At 48.7% G+C, this 26,482-nt stretch overlaps 1 protein-coding gene across 1 annotated transcript in view; it reads left to right on the forward strand.

Annotated features, from left to right (window-relative positions):
* The window catches only part of JPH2 (junctophilin 2), a 57,362-nt gene that overhangs the window by 17,005 nt on the left and 13,875 nt on the right, over nucleotides 1-26,482 (forward strand). The window contains exon 2 of the mRNA XM_064475659.1: nucleotides 5,033-5,813. Within this exon, the coding sequence (XP_064331729.1) occupies nucleotides 5,033-5,813 (781 nt within the window). The remainder of the gene's footprint in view (nucleotides 1-5,032; nucleotides 5,814-26,482) is intronic.

A 26,482-nucleotide genomic window follows, 5' to 3' on the forward strand; every position in this document is an offset into this window, starting at 1 on the left:
AACTGTTAAATATCTTTCTGGTCATTTTCACAGACCTATTTTCAGATGGATAGAGCAGAAAGAAGAGAAAACAGTTAGAAGATGCATGCTATTCACTCATTCTTTCAACAACTATTTATTGAATACTTATATGGTACTGTTCTAGGTACTAAGGATACAGCAGTGAAAAAGAATGAAATCCCTGCCTTTATGGAACTTACACTCCAGTATGGGAGGTGATCAGTAAGCAAAATAAAGGGCAAAATATATGTAATATTAGATATGCTATATGGGGGAAGAAAGGAAAGAAGGGAGATAAAAAACCTTGGGTGGGGATTATAATTTTAAACAAGGTGGTCAGGGAGGCTTCAGTGAAATGATATTTGAGTAAAGGCTTGAATGTGGTGAGGGACTGATGCATGCAGGTATCTAGAGGAAGAACATTCTAGGCAGATGGAACAGCAAATGCAAAGGCCCTGAGGCAGGACCATGGCTAGGGTATGGGAGGAACAGCAAGGAGGCCTTTGTGGCTAGAGTGAAGTGAGGGAAAGGGGAGAATGAGAGGAGGTGAGGACAGAGGAGTGATGGGGATGAGATCAGGTAGGGCCTTGTGGGTCACTAAGGACTTCAGCTTTTCTTCAGAGTGAGAAAGAGCAGAGCAGTGTCATGATATGACTTACTATATTTGAACAAAACCCTTCTGATTGGTGTGTTAGGAATAGGTGGAAGAGGACAAGGGTGAAGGTGGCCATTATGGAAATCCAGGTGAGAACTCATGGTGGTTCGGACCACCCTCTAGTAGCAGTGGGGGTGATGAGAAGGAACCACATTCTAGATTCACCTGGAAAAGCACTGATAGGATTTCCTGGTGGATATTTGCAGGATACTGTGCTGGGTAGATTATTCTCCTTAAAAGTTCATTTTCAAATTTGTAATTTATCAAGTCAACTTTATTGAGGTCTAATTTCCATGCAACAAAATACATTTTAAGTGTACAGTCTTGACAAATGTATACACCTGTGTAACCAGCAGCACAGTCAAGATAACAGAACATTTCTATCAACTTCCATCCACTCCACCGTGGACCTCTCCTGCCTGCCCTGATAATCACAGATCTGCTTTCTGTCACAATAGGTGGGGTTTTTTCCCCCAGGCTTTCATGTCATTGGAATCATACAGTTTGTACTCTTTTGTTGCCAACTTCATTCCCTTGGCATGTTTTTGAGATCCATTCATGTTGGGGTGTGTATCAGTGACCTGCTACTTTTTATCACTGACTAGTATTCTACTGTGTGGTTGAGCACAGTTTGTTTATCCATTTCCCAGTTGATGGACATTTGTGTTGTTTCCATCTTTTGTTGTCTCCTTTTTAAACTTCCCGAAAATGCCGGAAAGCAGGTATTATTGTTCCATTTTCCAGGTGAGGAAATTGAGTATCAGAAGTAGCCTGTCCAGGGTTCCCCAGCTTAGATGATGTTTGGAACCAGTCTGTCTTTGTCTCTGGGGCTTTTGTCTGCCCCTTTGCTTTCTGCACAATGTGGCCCCATGTGGATGAGCTTGGAAAACAGAATACATCGATTTCTGTCTATCCATCTCCTTATTTTGTCATCCTTTGTACCCCACTCTCATTTCTCTGTTCCCTGCACCTGTCACATAAACCTATTTTCCCACTTCCTTAGCATGAGTCAGACCTCAGTTCAAATCTCAGTTCTGCTCCTCCCTCACTGTGTGACTTTGGGCAAATCACAAAACCTCTCTGAGCATTAATCCGCCTATGAAATGGAGATTATCTCTGCATTTTCCTTTGTGAGATCATGCCCGACACTCTTCTCTCTCTGTCTCTCTCTTTTCTTTTTGGCCCTTTTATGGTTTATATTCCATGATCGTTGGTTTTCTGTGGCTGGTCATTGAAGGGAGCTGAGCCCTGCTGTTCCTCTTATCCCTGGCTGTTCCTGTCTGCTGTACTGAGGGGATATCCCTAACAAATTAAGGCAGAATTTCAGGTGGTGAGGCCCAGGGATCTGTGTTTTATTTTTAGCTTCTCACGGGAAGGAGAAGCCAGGGTTGAGAACCGTGGGCTCAGAGAGTGAGCTCTGGGCATCAGATAGACATGCGTTTGGATCCTGTTTCCTTAGTCAAGTCGCTTAACTTCTCAGACCACCAACTCCCTCTCCTCTAAACGAGCATCCGCATGGGACCCACCTCACAGGACTGCTGAAAGGCAGAAGTGAGCCCCTACACTGTACATGATCCTTGCAGGGGCTCTTCAAGCCCAGAGGGCTGGGGCAGTGTAGGAGCGGGACCCTGAGCTGGAGCAGCCTGTGCTGGGAGGGACCAGGCAGTGCAGAGTCACGTGGACTCGCTGTCCTTTGCCTCCAGAGTCATAGTGCCCAGATTCCTAGAAGCCCAGTGTCTCAAAGTGAGGCCAAACCTTAGAGAGCCTCATAGCCAACACGTCATTGACTGATGGGGCAATTGAAGCCGTAAGAAGGGAAGAGAGTTGCCCAAGGTCACACAGTGAGATGGCATTTCCGGACAGGCTCACCAATCAATCAGCAAATCTTTATGGAGCACCTCTACGTGTCATGCTACATCAGAGAACACAACAGGACAGGGCCCTGCACCCATGGAGCTCCCATTCTAGCAGGGGACGAAAAGCAGTAAATATAATAAGTCATGTAAAGCTTATATTAGAAGGCGATACACGTTATAGAGAAAAGTAAAAGTAGATCACAGATACTGGGTGGGGACTCGGGCAGATTGCAATTTTAAACACAGTGGTCAGGTAGGTCTCATTGAGCAGAGACTTAAAAAACGCCAGGAGGAAGCGCTCTAGGCAGAGGCAACAGCCAGCGCAAAGGTCCAACAGGAGCACGCCTGTCTGGTTGAACTTAGGAGTCCCTTACCAGACATCCTGGGTACTTGCTGGGAGGCCATTTGGTTTTTGGTTAACTAGGGCAACATATCAGCTTGTGTTTAAAATACGGGCTCGGAATTTCCTCCCTCACTTCAGCACTCTGTGTCAGGTGCTGTTCTATATACTAAAGGCACAAAGATGAAGGTGGCAGAGAAATGGCTTTCAGAGGTGCTGCCAGGGAAAGAAAGACCAAGAAGGGGGAACAGGTGTGTGTAGGAGCGAGGGGAGGTGATGAGTTGGAGATGGCTGTGTAACATCTGGGGGCATCCATCTCCAGGTGACACGTGGAGCTGCAGAGCCGAAGAAGTTGGGGATATGTCTGGTGGAGTCAGCAGGACACAGATGGCAGTTATAAACACACCAGATGATGCAATCACCCCGGGACGGTGGGGAGGAGGTTGTGGACAGCGCCCTGGGGAGCACAGCCTGTTAGGGTGGGTGCGGAATATGAAGACATTTTGTCAGCTTCGTATCAGCTTGTTCACACAGCTAAAGTGATCTCACACACCAGCACAATTTTGTAGAATCACAGTATCACACACGAATCTTTTCTTTCATAGTTTTTCAGTGATATTAACTCATTTAAACCTCCAGCAACCCTATGAGGTCAAGAGGCAGCTGTTATCCGTTTGCTGGGTGAGAAAGCTGAGGCACACAGAGGTTAAGTCACTTGCCCAAGGTTACACAGCTAGCAAGGGCAGAGGCAGAATTTGGACCGAGCAGCCTGGCTCTGCAGTCTGTGCTCTTGACCGTTACTATTGCTGCCTCTCCTCACGTCATGGCCCCCACACACAGACTCTTGTTCCCAGGAGCTCACGTGTTCACACTCATGGAATGCAAGGCTTTCTTACTAATATTTCCTTCTACACGCCACTATCTCCATACACGTGGACTTACGAGGTCTCAGTTTCACTAATACGCAAACCTCACATACTCAGCCTCGAGTGTCTCAGATTACTCTCTAACACTCAGATGGCCTTGCGTACTCAGATCTCATACATACCCATAATATCGCCTCGCCTGGGCACTCGCTGCAAGGTGTACACACTGTGTTATATGCTCATGATCTCATATAGTCAAAAGACACTGATATGCATGCCCATAACAGTCTTCTCTACACACGGCCTTGCACAAACATACACTCGCCCAGGCTCTCCAGCACAGTCCCATGCTCTCCAACATTCACATCACCATGTCTACTCCTTGTCATAGCCATCTTATCCATCCACAACCTCGGACAGTCACATCACCTGGCACACTAGGATAACCACGCACACGCATTTAATCTCATATATGGACAGAGCCCTGCCTGCACACAATTTGCACTCTTATCCTCTAATGGTCTTGCATCCTCACTCAACTTTGCCTTTTCTTTTAAGGCCTTTCCACGTTTAAGATCTCAGACGCTCTCCTAACCTTATATTACATCCCACGATGACATGCTGGTGAGATCTCAGTCACCCTCTGTGCACACACTGCCTTGCTCATTGATGCTTCTACATGATCCTGCCGCCTTGCACTCTCACACAAATGCAATATTCATGCTACTGCCAAGCTCACTGTCTTCCCCACTCACACGCTGGCACACTCATTCTCTCTTGTGTGATTCTCAATCTGTGCACACTCGTCTAAGTTCATGCTCACAGAACCTCACCTACTCATACAACTTCACACTAAAAACGGACTCACTCAACCTTACCCTATTTTGCACACTAAAGCCCCTCGTGTGTTCCCACCAACAGAAATATTCACACTGCCACGCAAACTCCTTCTGGCTGGTCCACTCATATCCTGGCACACTCGTTTAACCCCATGAGCTCCCGGGGCCTCACCTGCTCAGGCAACTTCACCCACTGACGCTCCACGTCACACCACCTCCCAACATCTTGCACGCTTGTGACTTTGCTGAGTTCCCGCCAGTGAAAATATTCACACCACTGCATGCGTTTGTTCTTGCACACTCACGCAACCTCACACTCTCGGAGCCTCGTGAGCTTCGGTATCCCCGCACTCCCGGCCCCGCGATGGCCAGGTCCACTCCTGCCCCGGCACCCCTGGGCCCCACCCGCCCCCACCCGCCCCCACCGCCGCCCCGCGTCGGGCCGCCCCACTGACGGGCCCTCTCCTCGCCCGCAGGGACGTACCAAGGCCAGTTCACCAACGGCATGCGCCACGGCTACGGCGTGCGCCAGAGCGTGCCCTACGGGATGGCCGTGGTGGTGCGCTCGCCGCTGCGCACGTCGCTCTCGTCCCTGCGCAGCGAGCACAGCAACGGCACGGTGGCCCCGGACTCGCCCTCGTCGCCGGCCGCCGACGGCCCGACGCCGCCCGCGCCCGCCATCCCGCGCGGCGGCTTCGCGCTCAGCCTCCTGGCCAACGCCGAGGCGGCGGCTCGGGCGGCCAAGGGCGGCGGCCTGTTCCAGCGGGGCGCGCTGCTGGGGAAGCTGCGCCGCGCCGAGTCGCGGACGTCCCTGGGCAGCCAGCGCAGCCGCGTCAGCTTCCTCAAGAGCGACCTCAGCTCGGGCGCCAGCGACGCCGCGTCCACCGCCAGCCTGGGGGAGGGCGCCGACGAGGCGGCGCCCTTCGAGGCCGACATCGACGCCACCACCACCGAGACCTACATGGGCGAGTGGAAGAACGACAAGCGCTCGGGCTTCGGCGTGAGCGAGCGTTCCAGCGGCCTCCGCTACGAGGGCGAGTGGCTGGACAACCTGCGCCACGGCTACGGCTGCACCACGCTGCCCGACGGCCACCGCGAGGAGGGCAAGTACCGCCACAACGTGCTGGTCAAGGGCACCAAGCGCCGCGTGCTGCCGCTCAAGAGCAGCAAGGTCCGCCAGAAGGTGGAGCACGGCGTGGAGGGCGCCCAGCGCGCCGCCGCCATAGCGCGCCAGAAGGCCGAGATCGCCGCCTCCAGGTAGGACCCCGGGGCGGCGCAGGTGGGCTGCGCCTCACTCTGGGAAGGGGTTCTGGGGTAGGGCAACCTAGGAGGCTTGTTTCTGCTTCTTTTACCACCAGGGGCTCCCCCGTGACTTTAGAGGGTTCATTTGAGGTGCTTCAGCATGTGATGTCATCTGTTCACCGAGCTATCCATTACTCATCAAATTACCCATCCATCTATCCATCCATCCACTCAGTCGTTCCCAACCACCCATTCACCTCACCCCTCCATTCACTTAAACGTTACATTTCTTCATCCACCCATTCAACTTTCCATCTTTTTATCCACTCAGCCATGCAATCACCCACCTATCCATCTACCCAAACAGTCATCCAACAACCCAGACACCCATTCAGCCATCCACCATCCATCCCTTCATCCCCAGCACCCACATTCACTCAACTTCTCCCAGCCACTGAACCACCACCCATCCTAACATACAACCATGCATCCATTCACACAACCACCTTCATTCACCAAATTACCTCCATTTATCCAATTACCCCATCACCCAACCATGCTTCCATCCACTGAAACAACATCCAGTCCCACCCACCTATCTAGTCATTCAGCCATCTATCCATTATCCATCCATCTAACCACATTCATCACCCAGCCGTACTTACATCCAATAGTCCATCTACCCTTCCATTCACTAAACCACCCACCCTCCAGCCCTGCATCCATCCTCCTCCACCCATTCAGCACCTACCCTTTCATCCATATTCAGACCCCAGTATGTCTTCTCATTGTACTTCAGAAAAAGTTCTAATGTCTTCAAACATTTATAACACCTGCTGTGTCCATGGCACTATTTTAAATAGTTTACAAGCATCAACTCATTCAATCTCCTTAACAAAGTTATAAGATTGGTACTATTTTTAAAAAATGAACCCAGGACCTTGTGCATGCTAAGCATGTGCTCTACCACTTAGCTATACCTCCCCATCACTGGTACTATTTTTATTTCTATTTTACAGATGAGCTAAATGAGGCTCTGAGAGATAAAGTGACTTGTCCCAAATAACTTGGAATGAGTAGCCAGGTAGTGGGTGGTTCCTGCCCTCCTACCCAGCCTCATTGTCTACCACTCTTTGTCTTGGCCCTGAATTTTTTTCTCTATGCCAGTCACACTGGCCTTTTATCATCCATCTTTAGTTCTTCCTCCCGGAGGGCTTTTGGTCCTGCTGGTTCCTCTACCTGGACTTCCTTTTGCCTTCCCATCCCCTTAGTTTCTTTTCCTCCTTCAGAGCTCAGATCACGCCTGACCCCCTTAGAGAGCTGACGATGCCCAGTTCCTATCACAGGCTGACTCACTCATCCGCATGCATGTCTTCATAGAACATCTCACACTTGCAACTTTATGCTGCTTATGTGATTTGTTTTTAACCCACCACTTAATAAAAGGCTTTCTATGAGCCAGTTATTCTGAGGTCTTTATGTACATTAACTCATTTAGCCTTTACAAGATCATGAAGAAGTAGGTACTATTATTACTCCCATTTTGCTAGTGTGCGTGAGCTGCAGGGACAGCAGAGGATGCGGCAGGACAGTGGTGAAAGGGACTCGCCTGTCCCAGCACCTACAGCAATCCTGCTGGTGGCTCGAAATGGCCTGGGCCGGAGGCTGCGAGTGTGCTCTTCAGGGTTGAGCAGACCCAGGGCCAAATATGGGCTCCACCATCTTTAACTCAGAGACCGGGGCACATCAGCTTGCCCATCTGAACTTCTGTTTCCCTATCTGCGGTGCCACCATTTCTTGGTTATATGTTCTTGGCTAAATCAACCTCAGTCATCTCATCTATAAAAATAGGATTGATCAGAGAGGTAAGAAACATAGTGCAGGTCCTGTGGTTCACAGTCCTGTCATGGGACGAATTCCCCGGGAAGCCGACTTTGAGATGGACATCAGTGTGCAGGAAGTTTCTGGGAGCACTCTCAGGATCAACACTCATGGGGAAGGGAAGGAGGCAGGATCAGGCAAAGGGAGATGCTGGGCTGCAGTGCAGTCTCCACCATGCCCCAGCCAGCCACAGAGGAGTGGAGATGACCTTGAAAGTTATCCTAAGTTGAGGTAAGAGAGCTGGATCTTACCTCCTCCACATTGGTTGCAGGCTAACTTCCAGAAAGGGGCATGACCTGGGGCTGGGTGACTCTCCTCACCAAGGACAATCCCTGGACAGGACTGACAGCCGGCAGCGCACTGAGCAGCTGGGTTAGGGGTGACAGGAGGGGAGAAATAAATCCTTGGTTCCGAAGGGGACACTGAGTGGCACATCACAGTATCCACTACAATGCTGGACACCTAGCAAGGGCTCAATAAATGTTACTAGTCATTGTTGTCCTTCAGTGAACTCATTTTACAGATGTGGAAACTGAGGCCCAGAGAAGGAAGGTAATAAACCTGAGACCACCTGGCAAGCAAGTGGGAGAACCAGGACTTCAGCCCCTGGCTTTCTGATTCCAAAGCTTTAAGTAGCACGTCTTTCCATCCCTAAACTTTGTCATCTTTAAATTGCCACAAATGTGTGAGGTTGTTAGTATCATTAAGGCAGAAAGAAGGTAGGGGTAATTTTCTTATGATTTCTGGGTTAAGGGGAAAGCCAGGCTTATGACCTGGTGATCATATAATTTACTGTTCAAACCTGGACACTTTTATGAGTAAAAGGGGGCACTTATAAAAAAATAACATTTTGATGCTGTAATAATTTTAGATTTACAGAAAAGTCACAAAGGCAGTACAGAGAGTTCTCCGCCCAGGTTCTAATGTTGACTTCTTTCCTTACAATAATACATTCCTCAAAGCCGACATTCATACCTTACTATTAAGACTTTAAGGTGGTGTCTGCCAGGTTTCTTTCTGCTGTGAAGCTACCATCTTCCTTTTTCCGCTAACTGAATCTTTGGAATCCAGACATTGAGTTCAGCCCACACTCAGGAGGGAGAAGGGTCTGGAATTAAGCTCCACCTTTTGGAGGGGGAAGTAGCCACATACATTATTTGGAATTCTCCCGTAAGGAAGACTTTTCTCTTCTTCCAAAGGGAGTATTTAAAATTATTATGCCAAGTGTATATAGTTATGACAGGCATAAGCCAGGGCTATTCTGAGCCACCCTGGGACACGGCAGGGCTTAGATTAGGTAAGAGCTTAAGCTGTTGATTTGGAAGACTGTGAGTTGGAATTCTGGCCCTTCTACTGAATTGCTGTGTGACCTTGCTCAAGTTGCTTCACCACTCTGAACCCTGGGTCTTCTTTCTTCCTGGGGTTGTTTTGAGGAGTAGATGAACTCATGCCTGTAAAATGCCTGGCACAAAGCAGCCAGCAGTAACAGCAGTCACTGTCATTATTTAACAATTTTAAATGTGAGGAAATGGAAGCTTGCAGAGAAGGAGGGATTTCCCCAAGCTCTCTGTTTGCTCCTCCACTCCCTTGCTTTCCATGCCCTCCTTGTCCTTCTGCCAAGGCTGTGGCCTTGCATGTGAAGGTGTTGAGAAGGCTGCCAGACGCACGGTAGGTAACTGAGTCTCTGTGTGAAGGTGGTGCCAGCTTCCTTCACGTGATGCTGCTGGGAGGGGAGTGCAGGGGAGATTTGCATCCCCCGTCCTGTATGCCCTTGGGGCTGGGGCCACTTGGGGGGCAGCTGCCTGGCTCAGTTTTAAGCTGAGATTGAATTTCCAATTAAGGGAATCTTTGGGTTAGGAGGAAAAGCAGGGTTGTCTGCCTCCCGGGGACTTGGGTGAGTAATCAGGCTGCAGAGAACAGAGAGCCTTCCCAGCAGCCTCCTCCTTCCGGGCAGGCCTGGGATCTCTGTCCATTATAGCCTCGAACTCCTTGCCCTGGGCTTGCAAGGAACTTGTTGGCTCAAAGTCTAAGATCAGGACAGCTTTCCCAGATGGAAAGGAGAAAGCTGAGATGTCTTATCCCCAAAAATGGGCTATGGATTGAAAAAGATTCCAGATCTGTGCTGTCCAATATGGTAGCCACCAGCCATATGTCTTTCAAGCTCTTGAAATGTGGATGGAGATGTGCTCTAAGTGAGAAGCACACACTGGATTCTAAACACTTAGTAAGAAAAGAGTATAAAGTAACCTAGTAATAATTTTTTTATGTTGATTATGGGTTGAAATAATTACATTGTAGATATAGTGGGTTAGATAAAATGTATTGTTATCAATTTCACTTGTTTCTCTTAGCTCTTTTGAATGTGGCTATCTTAGAAAAGTAAAAAATTACATATAGGTCTCACATTGTACTTTTATTGGACAGTGTTGCTTTAGACCCATTCAGGGCCCTAAGGAGATTGTCTAAGTCCTTCACTGACCAGATGGGGAAACTGAGGAACAGAAAGAGACAAAGAGATATCCATTACCAATAAGCGGTCGAGGGGGAACCAGCTTCATGCCGTCTGATTGTGTGGCTATGAACTCTTTTTGTAACGCCTTTTAAGGTCATGAATACTGGGCCCTGGAGCGAAGCTGGGATGTTTGGGGAGGTGTTTAAACTTTTCTGGTTGTCATGCCGACACCCTGATAAATGGCTCCTTTCTGAAAGGATCGCAGGGAGTGGTTAAGAGAGGGGCTTTGGCTCTGCCTCTTGCTGGCCGTATCTTCTCTCCAGACTTCAGTTCTCTCACGTGTGAAAGGAGAGTGATGGTATCTACCTGGGAACATTTTCACGAGGGTTGAATCAGAGGCTGTATACTCAGCACCAGGCTGGAAGCAGGAAGTTCTCAATAAGTCTTAGCTGTTGTTGTCATTGTCTAGGATTTTTGTTGTTGTCACCATGCCCCTGCAGCAGAGGCAGGGGCTGGCCTGCAGGAGTTCTCAGCAGCCCCAGGGCGTGAGGTTTGGAACATCTCAGGTTTTGTACCAGGGGAGCATCAGTGTGGCCCTGAAGACAAAGCCCCCTGAATTGGTCTGTTCTCTGGTCCTCCACCTTCCTACCCTCTTCCCCTCCCCAGACTGGCCCTGGAAATCCCCAAATTGAGTGAAGGATTAGAGTTGACTTTGCAAGTTGCTGGGAGGTGAATTTCTTAGGTGAGCAGGAGCTCCTGTGGTGCAGTAGTTAAGAGCTTGGGCTGTGGCATTGGACAACCCAGATTTGAACCTGGGTTTAGCTTCTTATAAGCTGTGTGATCTTGGGCAAGTTACCTCACCTTGCTGTGCCTCACTTTCCCTTTCAGTCAAATGGGAATGACATGAATTCCTCTTTCAAAGTATTGTTGCAGACAAATAGCCATGTAAAGGGTTCTGAAGGCAGGCAAGGAGATACACACTCTTATAACGAATCATATTATAATGAATTATTCTGCACGGATCTGAGTCTCCCTGGAGAATATCACCAGGAGGGAAGACTCTGCCGTCTCTAAGTCCCTCTAAGCTGTTTCCCAAACTTGCATCTTGTACATGCCACAATCCAAATTTTTGCTATATCCACGTATGACCCCTCCCTTCCAATTTAATATTTATCTTTAAATCAACTTACTTCAAAATACGTACAGTTACTGAAAAGGAAGTCTTGGGAGTCACTGTTGAAAATGAGAGCCCAATATCATGGGAAGCTCTGACGACAGAATGATGTTATTTGAGTCTGAGGTCAAACTATTAATGCTGTAAGTGCAGAGCCTGAAGTCTGCTCTCTTTTTGCTAAAAAGAGGTATTGGCAAGAGATTGACAGGTCTGAAAGACCTGTAGGCACCTGACCAAGCTTTGTCTTTGACTAACAAGAAGAACGGTGCTATTTCAAGCTATGACTTCACACCTACCAGCGCTCGTTTCCAGCAACTCCAGGGTATGCAGACCATCCTGGGGGGAGAGGGGCTGGCCCTGGGCTAGGTTAAGTTAGGTCCAGGTAATTGTCCATGTTGGAGCCTGTTTTACTTAACAAGTATCCACATATTTCTAGGAGCCAGGAGGATCCTCAATACCTTACATAATATATTAACTTACTTAATCTTCCAAACAACCTTGTGAAGAAGGTACTGTTATTCCCATTTTACAGATGAGGCACAGAGAGGATAAGTATCTCAAACAAGGTCATTCGTCTGAGGAATAGCAGCGCTGGGAGTCAAGACCCCAGAGTCAGGAGACTTGGTTCTAGAATGCTCTTAGCCATGATCTGATCTTTGGCTGGCTTTCCTTCACAAACACTGATTAGCACTTACTCTGGGCTGGGCTTGTGCTGGGACACTGGACACCCAGTGGATCAGCATGGCCAGCATCCTCTGGCGACTCACAGCCAGTCACTAGGACAGACTGGGATTTGACACAGTCTGTGGTGAGTTAGAAGGACAAGTGAGCAAAGAAAAACTAATTGCCCCAGAGGTGGTCTGGGAGACTCCCTGCAGGTGGTGGGTGGCTCTGGGAGTTTGCCAGATGGAGAAGAGGGAAAGAAAGGGCATTCCAGGTAGAGCTATGGAGGTAGGAATGTGTGTAGTATATTTTGGGAGCAATGAGTCATTGGCAGGGCTGATGTGGGTGAGGAAAGAGATTAGAGATGAGGCTAGGAAGGCAGCCTAGGGCCAGGTGAGGATGGGCTTTGAATGCCAGGTTAAGGAGTTTCGATCTTACTATGCAGCAGGCACTGTTCTAAATGCTTAGCTAAGTTCACTCATATAATTCTAACTATGACACATAGAGAGTTTTGAAACATGCTCCAAGTCACATAGCTAGTAAATGATAGAACTACAATTCTGGCCCCAGAGTCTGTGATCTTAGCCAAGACAGTTTCTGCTACTTCAGACGTGGTGAACTTCTCTCTTTCCTATATTTTTTTCCTTTTTCCTTTTTTACATTGTTGAAAACAACATAGTTGCTAAGATTTAATGAAATCCAGAATAATAAAAAGATAAAAAGTAATAAAACCCCTCTCCCACTTCCACCTTTGTTGCACCTTTAAAGTAACCATTGTTAACAGCTCACCCATAGCATTCTTCCACTTACCTATTCTGGTTTGTGTCTTTTTGTTTTGTTTTGTTTTCATTCTTGTTTTCCACAACTGGGACTATATACCTAATATTCTTCAGCTTGCTTTTTTTACCTAAAATGTGTTAAGATCTTTTCATCTTACACACATGCTAGATCTGCCTTAGTCTTTTTAACAGCTGCATAATATTCCATACTTTGGATGTACCATAATTTATTTAACCAGATCTCTTTTGATGGAGATTGAAACCATTTCATGTTTTTCACGATTACAAACAAGGCTGTCATGAACATCCTTGGACCTTTATTCTTGCTCATGGAGCTGTTTAAAGGGATGGCTCAGCCAGGTACCTTATCCTATCAGGGATATTCAAGCATCGTTGGGATGCATTGAAAGTATGAAAGTATTGAAAGTAATGCCATTAGCCCAGGTCTTTGCAAGGGGCTGACACTTGATGTGCACTGTCAAAATATAAATTTGGTGGTCTCTCCTCTGACAAGGTCTATTGTACCCTTGAGTGAATTAACATAAACAAGCAAAAATTCAAATCACCCATGTCTAATGTCCCAGAACCCCTCCCCTTAGAATATGTTCAATTGATATTTACAAATAATTGTTGCAAGACATGTCAAGCCCTTCGTCTGCTGGGGTGCCCCCATTTTTCTGCCTGTCCTTGCTTACACAGATCTACATGGGTAGGTTAAATTCCTAGAAGTGGAATTGCTGAGTCAAAAAGAATGTGCATTCTTACTATTATCAGAACCCCAGTTCATCTCCAAAAGGGTTGCAACACATTTATGACCCCCTCAAACAATGTAAGAGGGCAGCTTTCCTCACACCCCCACCAGCACCATGGTTATTAGTCTTTTGCATCTTTGCCAAATTCTTTGAGATTGACCAGGTGTTCTGTGAACCCAGTGATCACCTCAACTGCCCAGGCCCATACAGAGGCAAAAGTTTTCCTTGTTCTGTTTCTGGCTTACCTCCTGAGATTCCTGGATATGGCGTTCTGTAAAGAGGGATTAAACTCCCAGGGGTGGCCTCAAAATGTTGGAAAAGCCCCCAGCCCTGGACTCCTGCCCTCCTTCACATCCCTCCTTTGAGAATTGCCAGATGGACAAAATCCCTTTGCTCCCAGAGACTGAAGACCAGGATGAATGGAATTTCCTGAGTTGTCAGAGCCAGATTCTCATGATATACACGAGGCAGCTGTGACTCTAAGGCCGGCCTTTGAGCCGAGTGGTCTGGAGAGGGAGAGGATCTTGCCCAACATGTTCAAACTACGGGGCAATGTGTTTGGGGGAGCCAGGCCTCCTGAGCTGAGAGAGTGGAGAAGCAGAGAAAAGACCCAGCAAGCTCCCATCAGTGTCCTCAGAAAAAGCGGGGAAGACGATGCATTCCAGTATGCTCATTTCACAGATGGAGAAACCGAGGCCTAGAAAGGGACCACGATCTAGAAAGGCCAACAGCCTGCACCTGTGGGAGAAAAAGGCCCCTTTCCTTCAGTGCCAGGATTTTCCCACATCCCAGTGGAAGGTGTGACCATGTGAAGCCAGGTCTTGGTCTTGACCATGGCACCTGAGCTGAGCCCCAGCAGCGCCAGGGACAGAGGGAGCATCACCAGAAGTGAGCGCTTGAGGTCCCAGGCTCAGGCTCAGGCCACCTGGGTTCTAGTCCTGGACTCTCGCTAGCTTCACAGGCAAATCCCTTTCCCTTAAACTTTCTATCCTTCTGTTTCTTCATCTCTGAGATGAGGATCATGAGAGAACCAGTCTTGTGGGGCACACTGGAGGATCAGGGGCTTCGGATGGGGCCTGGCACAGGTCAGCCCACCTGATCTCACTGCTGGGTACCAGGCTCTGTGTAATTCCCTTTATATGCATCATCTCAGTTCATCCTGAGGAGGGAGATGATGTTTATTATATTTACCCATTTCCCAGATGAGGAAACTAACCCCAAGTCTCCAAATAACTGACACAACAAGGCTTCGAATTCTCTGATCCAGACTCCACCCCCTTAACCTCTGTTGGAAGAGAAAGTCTTTGAGCTCCAACATTTCAGGTTCCTATCCTGCCAGTCTGATCTTCTGTGCCTTGACCTTGGTGGCTGGCCAGAATTTGGGCGACAGAATGGTTGAAAGCAATAGGAGACAAAGAAATGAAGATTCACATCCCGCTCTAGTCCTTGCTGGCCACGTGTCCTTGGTCCTATCTGAGTCTCGCTTTCCTCATCTGTAGAATGGGGGCAGTACAGCCTTGCCCCCGGGGTTGTGGTGACGACTGAATGAGATGATGTGGGTAGAGGACTTTAAGTGGTTTTGGTACTCGGTAAGGAGAGGCCCTAGCTGGTTTGATCATCATGCTTCTTACCCAGAGAGTCAGGCAAGTGGAATTCAGAGAGGCTGGGCTCTTCCCCCAAGCTTCATCCTTCCCCAAGCGCAGGCTGTTTGACTCCCCTGGGTTTCCAAAGCCCCGTCCAACTTCCACTTGACTTCCTAAGTCCATACCAGCCAGTCCCTGCCATCGGGAGAGGAGTTAAAAATAAAGCCCAGTCTTCAAATCTTTCAAGTAAACACCCAACTCTCTAAAAATAGCACCTTTGCAACAGGTCTCCAGAGCCAGACCGGCTTGAGGGATGGAAATTGCGAGGCTGGTTCTCGCAGACTGGCAGGCCAGGGCCAAACCGCCAAATCACCCTGCCTGGCTGCCAAGCCTCTAGGCCTGAGGGGCAACCACGTGCCCCTGAGTGTCTCCAGCCTCTTCTCTCCAGCCCAGTGCTGGCCACCTTCCCCTCTCACTGCCCCACTGTCAGGGCCCCTTATCAGCCCATCACTCCTCTTCTTCCCTAAACTCTTCACGCAACAGCTGGAGTGAGCTTTAAAAATGTAAGCCCGACCATGCCACTCTGGTAAGCACAACCTTCATGGGGTCTTCAGTTTGGTTTCCCCTGAAAGCAGAGCCTGAGACAAATGCAGGAGGGTGCAGGAGGTTGATTTCGCATCCTGGGGTCCTTTCCTCACCTCTCAAAGTGGGTATGATTAAAGCGCACAGGGCCATTTGGTGCAGCCCCAGCCAACGTCAGAATTCCTGTCCCGTTATCCATGCCCAGTGGCCTTTCAGTCTCTGCTTCTCTGTCCCCAGGCATAAGAAACTCACCACCTCTTGAGCCAGTCCGGGCCAACTTTGGACAATTTTGACTTTTAGATTTTCTCAAAGCAGAAGAACATTCTGCTTCTCTGTAGCTTCTATTTTTTGGTCCCCGGTCTGCCTTTGGGGACTGTTTCAGTTAGAAACGCGTTCAGCTGCAGGTGACACAAGCTGTCTTCACCACTAGGCTTGTATTCTTACAGAGGAAGATCAGAGAGGCTGAGCAAGGCTGACGTGGCAGCTCCAAGATGCCCTCAGGGACCCACCTCCCTCTGTCTTTCCCTCCTGTCTCTTTAGAATGTAGCCTCAGTCCTTGTCCTCAGAGGTGGCCACTGTGCCCCTAGGTTCACCTCCGAGTCCCAGGGCAGAGGTCAAAATGCAACAGCTTCTCTTCATAGGGAAGGGAGCCCATCCGGGGACTTACGTCTCATACATGGCCTTCCTTAGGTGCAAGGAATCTGGGTGCAAGGAATCTGGGAAGGTGAATGCTTTTAGCTGGACTCATTGCTTCCCTGAACCAGATTAGGCTTCTGTTAGGAGGAAAGAAAGAGAGAATGGATATTTGGTGAGCAGTTAGCAATGCCTGCCCCCGATGTCTCTGCAGAGATGTAAAGACTGTGATCTTAACATCTCTGAGAGTCTTCTCTGGTCCAAACATGCCCCCATCCCTTCCCTCAGCCCCTGTTTTCAAGTCTCATCAATTTCTCCATTTTCCAGATGGAGAAACAGAGGCACAGACATCGTTTAGTGATCGGTTTTGGGGTCGGATAACACTGTTTCCTTCAGCAGGTCACTTCCCTGAGCCTCGGTTTCCCCACTTGTGGAAAGTGGTGGAAATTAACACAGGACCTACCGCAGAGGGTGTTGTGAGGCTAAAATGAGATAATGCAGGTCAAGTACTAACCACAGTGCCTGGCACACAGCCATTGCTCAGTGGTGGCAGTTGTCACTTTTATTATTGTAACTATGCTTCCTCTTGCTTCAGTGATTCCTTCTGGTGTTGTTAAATGAGGAACCAGAGAGCCTAGCCCAGGTGAACTCTCCATCGGATCACCTAGGTGTTTCCATAATCCCAGCAGTCACCCCAGGGAGAACCTCTCCAGCAGCGGTGTGGGTGGGACCACAGAGGGGAGGGAGGGGCTGCAGTGGGAGCTCCATCTCCAAAGCCACTTTTGGCCAAGCCACATCCCCCGTAAGGGTTATCGCATTACTGCCCAAGTGCTCTTGCCATCAGCCCTGGCTCCGTGCAACCCTATCTGGGAAGGCGGGTATTAACAGAAGGTCACGGCAGCCTGCTGCCAACCCCGTAACCCCACAGGACTTGAAGTAGTCTTGCCAGAAGCCAGGCCAAGGGTGGGGGCCCCTGAGCTCTGACCCAGCAGGCAGAGGGTTAGAAATATCACAAAGCGGGTTCTTTAGATGGGAGTTTGTCAGAAGCTCACCTGGGGCAGCCCCCCCGCATACACACCTCTGGGCACCAGGCATAGATAGTTCTTCCCTGAGCACCCACTGGGGTGGATGTAGAGACAAACATCAGGTGGCAGAAAAGCTGGCCCTGATGCCCTAATTATTTTTTCCTTTATATTTTAATAGGTTATACATTCATATGGTTCAGAATCCACAGTTACAAAAATGTAAAGTGTCTTCTTTCCCCTGTCCCCCTCTGGTCGCCACTTCCATACCCCACGGGCCACTGTGATTTGCAGTTTTCCCCGTGTCTTTCAGAGTTACTTTATGCATATATTATGGTGAAACTTACATTTGACCTACAAAGTGGCAATTTCACATGGTTCCACCTAATGTAAGCAAAGGCAGAAATTCTTCTTTTCCTCCTTCTGACACAGAAGGTAGCATAGTGTGTATATATATATATTCATGTGAACCTTGCCTTTTTCTCTTTGCTGTGTGTGCATATATATTGAAGAGCTTTCCATATCTTTCCAAATAAAGAACATTATCAGTTTTAACTCCCGCGTGGTATTCCATTATATAGCTGAATTGTAATTGATTTAATCAGGCCGCTGTTGTTGCACATGACTGTTTAGGTAGCTTCCAGACTTCTGCTGTTCGGCTATGTGAGATAAAGCTGTCCGCTCATCATGTCACCCCCAGAGCGGTGTTATCTCTGTAATAAATTCCCCCAACGGTCAGAGGCTTTCTGGAGTGGCTGTCCCATTTTTCCTTCCCACCCACATAGTATGAGGGTTAGAAGGCCTCAGCCCAGAAGTGCTGAATGACCCCGGGCAAGTCCCTGCCCTGTTTGTTTCTGTGTCCTGGGGCACTGAGCTCTCCTTGCCTAGTCCTTGGGAAAAACAGCCGCCCAGATTCGCGGGTTTGCTTGGCCTTTCCCACGCCCCAGCCACGTGCAGCTATTGTTACCTTGGCTTCTTTGGGAGATGACTTCAGCCTGGACCAGGGCCAAGGCAGCTGGTGAGGTCAGCGTGGAAGAGCAGGCAGAGGGACCAGCATAGGCAAAGGCACCGAGGTGTGACAGCAGCGGGTGAGGCTAGGTTTTCCACATGCCAGTTACCGATGTACCTCATTCTTCATTTGCTCATGACATTGTCAGGCTAAACTTTCCTCAGCTTCTTAAACACTCTGTGTGTGTGTTGTGTGTGTGTGTGTGTGTGTGTGTGTGTGTACACCTTTTTGTGCCTTGGCTCCTGCAATTCCTTCTATTTAGAACACCCTTTCCTCACTCCTTTCTTCTCTTCTCCATCTGACCAGCTCATATAGATGTGGAAATAAGACCACAGCCTCCAGATTTAAATTAAGACTGCATTTTCTCAGACCTACATGCAGGGAGAAGAGAGGACACAGTCTGGAGGGGTCTCCTTCAGCCGCCCCGCCCCCACCAACTCCTTCACAGAGCAAACTGCAGGTTTCCTTTTCTACACAGATGCCACCTGAGACCCACTCCGAGAACTGTCCTGTGATAAGTAGGGAGGGGAGATCTTACGGTCGGAGACGGCGAACTTCAAGTGCTTTTCGTCAAGAGAGCTAGTAATCTGTTTTTCAAAGTGGGCGTGGTAGAAATTGTCCAGGTAGCAGGTGAAACAAAGATCTGAATCTGCTGAGACAGTTAACTTTTTTCTAGCTAATGCCTATTCTGAGAAGCAGTGTGCTGACTAAGTATCTCTCGGAGGTGCTGGCGGGGGGTGGGGTGCAGGGTGGTGAGTGGAGGTAAAGAACCCTGCTTCCTTAAGTTTGCCAATTTCCAAGGTGTGAATACTGCCACTGTGGCTGATGTCAAGCTACCAGTGTCCTGTCGCCGAACACACAGCTGGGAAGAGATGTGAATAATTGTCTCTCTTGAGCAGGCTGGAGCCTGCTTGGGCCAGCCCCAGCACACGCTGAGTCCCCAGTTTGATTTCTCAGAGCTCTCATTTACAGGGAAGTTTGCCATGTCCTTTTTTCTTCAGGGCTCCCTGATTTGTAAGCCTGAACTTTCCCAACTGGATGGTTTTCCTATAGGTTTTCTTTATTGGTCTATAAATGCCTTATGGCCAGAACGCTGGCTTTAAGCTTCTTTACATCCCTGTTATGTTGTCGGATGCCTGCACTTAAGAGGAGCCCAGGGAGTGCTTAGAGAAGGCAGGAAGAAAGGGAGGACAGGAGGAGGAGGGGCCAGGGAGGCAGATCCTGGTCTGTGACTTGTTGGCCATGTGACCTCCAGCAAATCCCTTCACCTGTCTCAGCCTGTTTCCTTGTCTGTAAAAAGCTCCTTTATTTTCTTCTGCTCCAGCTCGGCCAGGCCTATCACTGCATAGTAACTATGATATTAATTCTCATAATAGCTGCCATTTATTCATTCAACAGATTTTTTATTATGCACCTACTGTGGGTCAGGCCCTGTTCTTGGTGCTGGGGGGGTCAGGGGGGTGTCCATCAATAAACAAAACAGACAAAATCCTTCCTTGTGGAGCGTACATTCTCCGTTTGCAACGTGTCGTGAACTGGATGGAATTTCACAGGCATCATCTCACTTGGTCTCCGGGCAACCCTGAAGGGCAAAGGTAGCATCTGTTCCATTTTATTGCTGCGGAAAGTGAGGTGAAGTAGATCGTATGAGTTGCCAGAGGTCAGCCAGTGCATAAGGGGTGGAGATGAGACTTGGACCCTCTAGTCTGGTCCAGGACCTGGTTCTTAACCATCATGACGTGCTCTTCCCAATCCTTAGGCCCCTTCCTGCCCACCTCTCTGCCTTCACTCTGTATTTGATCTGTTCCCATGATCACATCCCTCAGACCCACCCATGGTCTGATCCCTTCTGATGGTGTCTTTTCTGTGTATCAGGTCAGGTCCTGCTTCCAAATCCTTCCTCATTATCTGACCAGCCATGGTTGGTCACCAGGAATAGAATGCTTTACATCTTTGTGTTGCTTCCTTATGACACCTCTTTCTCCTCCCCCTTCACCCCACCCCCCGGGGCCCAGGCCTGGACCCACATGAAGAGCTCAATAAAGGTCTCTTAATTAATGCCTTAAAATCCTCAAGTTTTTCCTTGGACTCTAGTTTTAAGTCTTGGTTTTAAATATCTTCATCATAAGGGCTACTTATTCTTCCTGGGAAATCTGAAGGTCCGATCTGTTGAAACAAACAAAATCTCAGCAGCCCTTGTGTGTACCTACTGTGTGCCAGGGATGGTGTTACCCCTTGCAGGCCTGACTTACAAAGATGACAGACAGTTGCTGTCTGCCTTCAGCCCCACTTGGCACCTTAGTTGTGGTCAAGGCTGGGAAGACTACACAGCCTCATATACCTGAGATTGCCCTGATCATGTTAGGCATAATTATAAACAGCCTCCCTTTCACCCTCAGGTGCCCTGGTTTGAATGATAAGCTCTCTGGTCACCCTAAGAAAGGCCTGAGGACACGACCCCCCTTACTGCTCTAAGCACTTCACAAATACCAACGCATTTGGTCCTTCCAACTTTGTGAGGCTGGTGCCATTATTATCCCATTTCACAGATGGGGAAATGGAGGTACAGAGTGGTAAAGTAACTTGCTGAAGGTCACACAGCTAGGAAGGAGCAGGGCTAGGATGGGAACGCAGGTCATCTGGTGCCAGAGTTCCCCCGCTCAACCGCTATCTCAGCAAGAACTTCTCTAAGAGGTCTCCCCCGACCCCATGCTCTGGGCTGGATGTGTCTTCCCCTCCCCACCCCACCAGGCGCCATGAACTTGTCCCAGTCATGACTGCTGTGATGCGGTTTCGGGGACAGGAAGACAGCAATATGATCGGAATCTCCTCTGGGGACCTCACACCTGGTCCAGCGCCTGAGGCCAAATAAAATTTCTGGAAATGCTTTTCGAGCCAAGGGATGTGATTTTCCAGGGCTGGGGCTGGGTTCGGCCCCTCCCCTGAGGTTTCTTCCTCCCTGTGTGGCAGCAGGGATGCCAGCCCCGAGGAGCAGATGTAGCTGCCTGGAATTCCTTCCGAAGGCTCCTTATCAGTTTTCAGAGCCACTTGGAGTGGGGTGAGGTGGGTGTCAGGGACACTGGGGGCTGCTCTGGGGAAAACTGGAATGCTGCAGCGGAGCCCCACCTGGGGAGGGGCCGGAGGCGGGGGAGGGTGCTGGGGAGGGAGGGCTCAGCTGTCACATTCCTCCAGCTCACAGAAAGCTCTCCTGGGCGCCTTGTCCTTATTTAGGCAGGCGATGTCTGCTGATTCGGGGCTTGTGGGATGCCATTGCAGGCTGGCTCACCGGGAGGGGTGGGGTGGAGGGAGCAGAGCACACCCAGAGCCAAGTCCACAGGCTCAGCAGGCGATCCCAGTAGCCCTGGGTGGGAAGTCCAACCCTGGGGGAGAAGAATCACTCTCTAAAGAAATAATAATGAAAATAGCAGCTACCATTTATGGGGTGCCTATGGTGCAAAGAGTACCATGCTAGACCAGTCTGTAAGTTCCAGGAGGTTAGTTTCTTCCGTTCACTGTTGTATCCCTCCATCTAGCCCAGGACATGGCACACAGTAGGTGCTTAGCAACTACTTGTCACAATTGAATGAATATACACATCACGTGCCACAATTTGCTTGAGCCTCACAATAATTCTAGTGACAGCAAAGTGCTATAACCCACTTTACAGATGGTGAAACTGAGATCTGGACAGATTCCATGACTTGGTAAAGGTCACACAACTGGGACATGGAGGAGCTGGGGTTTGAAATCAGGTCATCTGACTCCAGCACGAACTAATGCTTCTGTCTTCTTATTTTGCTGTTAGCCACACTGGAATTCCTGGCTTTCCCCCTTTATTGACTGTGTGAGTTGGGCAGGTTAGATAACCTTCTCATCCTTAGTTTTCTCACCTGTAAAATGGAAATTGATCATGATATCTACTTAGAGAATATTGTGAGGATTAAGTGAAATAATACATGGAAATGTCCTGGCTCGGGGCTGGCACATAGTAAGTGCTCAACAAATATTGCCTGTTAATGATAATGATAGTGATGATGGTAAGGGGCCCAGGGAATGCAGCATCCTCCTGGCTCGATTGGACACAAGCAGTGGAGTGGGCAAAAGGTGAGGCCGTTCTCCAGCAGGCTCTGTCCTCCTCCGGGGCCATGGTGACAGTCATGGCTCTCTGGAGACGGCCACCTCTAGGCTATCTGAAGTCTTTCAGGTTTCCAGAGCAGGAGACTAAAAGGGGTTTGCCAGTTGCTAAAGTTTTGCAATATTCCAGTTTATACCCTGAGCCCCCTGAGTGCTCCCCATCCCCTGCTACTGTCCTGTACACCTGACCTCTTGCCCAGGACATCATCTTTCCCAGAGCCCAGCAACTAAATGGTTAACCACCTGGCTCAGCAGGGGGACTCCCCCCACCCCAGCCAATATCAGTTGCTAGATATTTTTAATATCACCCAGCTGCCTGCATATCAGTCAAGCCTTCCAGCTCCAAGCAAGCATTAGAGAACATCAGATAGAGCAGGACCAGCTCAAGAAAACCTGGATCTTAACCTGGTCCTTACCCTCTTCTTGTGGGTAAGGCAGGAGTTTAGACTGGACTGTCCCCTTGGGCTCATTCTGCAGTGGCTGATGCAGGCTTGGGAATCAGGCTGACCTGGGGTCCAGCCCCAACCTTCCCCTTCCTGGCTGTGTGGCTGCCCCGAGGTCATACTGCCTCTTGAAGCCTGGTTTCCCTATCTGTTAATGAGCATGATAATACCTACCCTTACTGTTGTTGTAAGGAATAAATTAAACTGTTTCTCTTAAAGTCCTAGTACCAATAGATGCTAAATTTTAAAAAATACATTTATTTATTTACTTTGGAATAAATTATACTAACATTCAAAAGACCTCAAAGGGTTGTATCATTCAGGGTCCTCGCAGGAAAGGGTATATTCAGTGTTTACCTGAAGCTATTGTTTGTTTCTATGTTTACTGACATATAATTGATACATAACATGTTTCAGGTGTCCAAAGTGTGAATTTGATACACTTATATATTGCAAAATGATTGTCACCCTAGCATTAGCTAACACCTCTCTCATGTCACCTAATTATCGTTTCTTTTTTGTAGTGACAAGATTTAAGCCTAATCTCTTAGCAACTTCCAAGTACTTACATAATACATTATTGTTAACTATAATCACCACGCTGTACATAAGGTCCCCAGGACTTACTCATCTAATAACTGGAAGTTTGTGCTCTGCAGGCAGAAATTTAGCAAGGAGTGTGAGGCACCTGGGGCTAGCAAGGAAAGCTCCTGGTACCTGGGTCTGAAGGAACCAGGGGAGGAGAGGATGTTACTGCTAGAGGTGATGGGTGAGAGCCGCTGCTGTGGAGGCAGGTATCCAGGGAATTAATACCGACTGCCCCCTCCTCCAGCCTCTAGCCTCTGGCTGGCGCCCCCTACTGACTGAACTCATCTGGAAGAAGCCAGAGAGCAAGGACAGGGTGGGTGTTGGGTGTAGAGTCTCCCAGGTGTGGAGCAGGGTGGAGAGTGGAGTGGTGGGGCGAGGGGAGGAGATGGGCCAAAGGAAAGCTGGAAAGGAAACCAGCTCAAATGAGTGTGTGTGTGTGTGTGTGTGTGTGTGTGTGTGTGTGTGTGTGTGTCCTTCCACTCCTCCCGGGCCACCTCGTTTCCTTCCCAGTAACCAACCTCTATTACCAGTTTCTTACCTATCCCTTCAGAAATATTAGCTATATATAGGAGCAAACATCTTTGTTTTCATGAGTGTTAGCATACAACAAACATTATTTTACACCTTACTCTCTGTCTTAGCCTATCTGGATTCACTCTGTGTCGGTACAGAAAGCTCAGTCTCATTCTTGGTGTTGGTTGCTTAATAGTCCTTCAAATGGCTATCCCATAATTTCATCAACCAGTTCTCTACTTCTTGCTTTGGCTTCATTTCCAGCCTTTTGCTATTACAAACAATACTGCAATCAATACCCTTTGTACGTGTGTCATTTTGCACAATTTGAGTATATCGTTTGGCCAGAGTCCCAGAAGGGGAATCACTGGCACAAAAATATGTAGATGTTAAATTTCTAAAGAAAAAAAAAAAGATGAAGCAATATGAATGATAAACACAAATATTCAGAAATACAAAAAATGATGTAAGTGAAAAACGTACAATAGTAAAAGCTAACACTTCTGTAGTGCACACTCTGTGCAAGGCACTGTTCTAAGCCGTTTCTGTATATTAACTCCTTTCATTTTCACAACCATCCTGTGAGGTAGGCATTATCATTACCCCAAATATATCAGTTGTCTATCCCTGCATAACAAACTATCCCAAAACACAATAGCTCAAAACAACACACATTTCTTATCTCACAGTTTCTGTGGATCGGTAGTCAGGACAGGGCTCAGGGTCTCCTATGAGTCAAGGTGTGGGTGGGGCTGCAGTCCTATCTGAAGGTTCCACTGGGGAAGGATCCACTCCACATTCATGCACATGGTTGTTCCTTGCCGGCCATTGGATTGAGGGCCTCAGCTCTTCACTGATGTTGGCTGGAGGTCGCCTTGGTCATTTCCTTGCCATGTCAGCCCCTCCAGCATGGCAGCTGGCTTCCTCAAAGCCAGCGAGAGACTCTGCTAGCAAGAGCAAAGGCACAATCTTTTGTAAACTAGTCATGGAAGTGATACCCCATCACCGTTGCCATATGTTTTTTGTTAGAAGCCTGTCACTGAGTTCAGCCCATACTCCAGGGGAGGGGATCACTTAAGGGTGTGAATACCAAGAGCTTCTGGCCACACTTACTTTTCAGAAGAAGAAATGGATGCAGAGAGAGGTTAAGTGACTTGCTCAGGTTACAGTGGCTAATGCCTGAGTCAGGGATGCAGACCTGTGTAGCATGACTTTGGATCCCATGCTGTTAAACACTATACCTCAAAACTGAACCATTCTTGTGTTCATAGCTCTGTTAAAAACATGTGTGCACATGGAAAGAGTAGAAAGGGAGGCTGAAAGTGAAAATAGCTATTGTTTTAGCACAGTGGGTTCACAGTGCTGTCGCTTTAATATTACTGGTTTCATAATTCATAAAATGTGACTGTAAAGTCTGGCATAGACGTTTTAAAAAGGAAGTTTTCCTGTGCCGCCAGTTCATGCAGAAAGGGCTTCACCGCTGATGGCTAGGTTCCAGATTATACTGCAGCGCCCCATCCTATGTGGAGAGGGGTAGCAAGGCCTGAGGCCCCCTCCCTGTCGCGTCACTGGTTGCCAAGGTACAGGTAGACCTCAGTCATGTGTAGTCAGACAGGCAATTCCTAGGTTCCGATGGCTCAGCTTTCCTTCGGGGAAGTTGGGGGCACTGCTGCTGGTAACCACTAGCCCAGGCTCCCAGGATGAATGCTGGGGACGTGTAACACCCCCAGGGGAAGAGGCTGGCTGGTGGCCAGTCTTGGCTGCCGGGCCCTTCTGGCCTCCCTGAGGAGCATAGCAGATGTGTGGATCAGCAAAGGTCTAGTGCCAGACAGACCTGGAATTGTGTTCCAGCCACCCTGGCTTTTGCTAGTTAGGAGCTGTGGGCAAATACTTTTCTGAGCCTTCATTTCGTCTCCTGTCAAGTGGGTTGTTTGGAGGATGACTTGGGATCACGCAGGTTGTTGATGTTCCCTGTCGCTGCTGTAACAAACTACTACAAACTTGGGGGCTGAGAACAACACAGGTTGATTGTCTAACAGTTCTGGAGGTCAGAAGTCTGAATTCAGTCTCAGCGGGCTAAAGTCAAGGTGTCGGCAGCCTGGTTCCTTCCGGAGGCTCTGACGGGAGATTCTGAATCCTTGACTTTTCAGCTTCTTAGTGGCCGCCCCCATTCCTTGGCGTGTCACTCCTTTCTGCATCTCCAAAGGGCGTCACTCGTCTCTCCTGCCATCATCACATCATCTTCTGCTCCCCTGTGGTCACATCTCCCCCTGCCTCCCTCTTACAAAGACACTTGTGCTCACATTTAGGGCCTGCCTGTGTAACCCAGGATAATCCCTGCATCTCAAGACCTTTAATTGTCACGTCTGCAGAGCCCCTTTGGCCATATATGGCAACCTCCACAGGTCCCAGGGATTAGGACCTGGCTATCTCTGGGGCCATTATTCAGCCGACGACACAGGTCAAGTGTCTGGCA

Source organism: Camelus dromedarius, chromosome 18 (assembly GCF_036321535.1).
Source record: "Camelus dromedarius isolate mCamDro1 chromosome 18, mCamDro1.pat, whole genome shotgun sequence".
NCBI lineage: Eukaryota > Metazoa > Chordata > Mammalia > Artiodactyla > Camelidae > Camelus > Camelus dromedarius.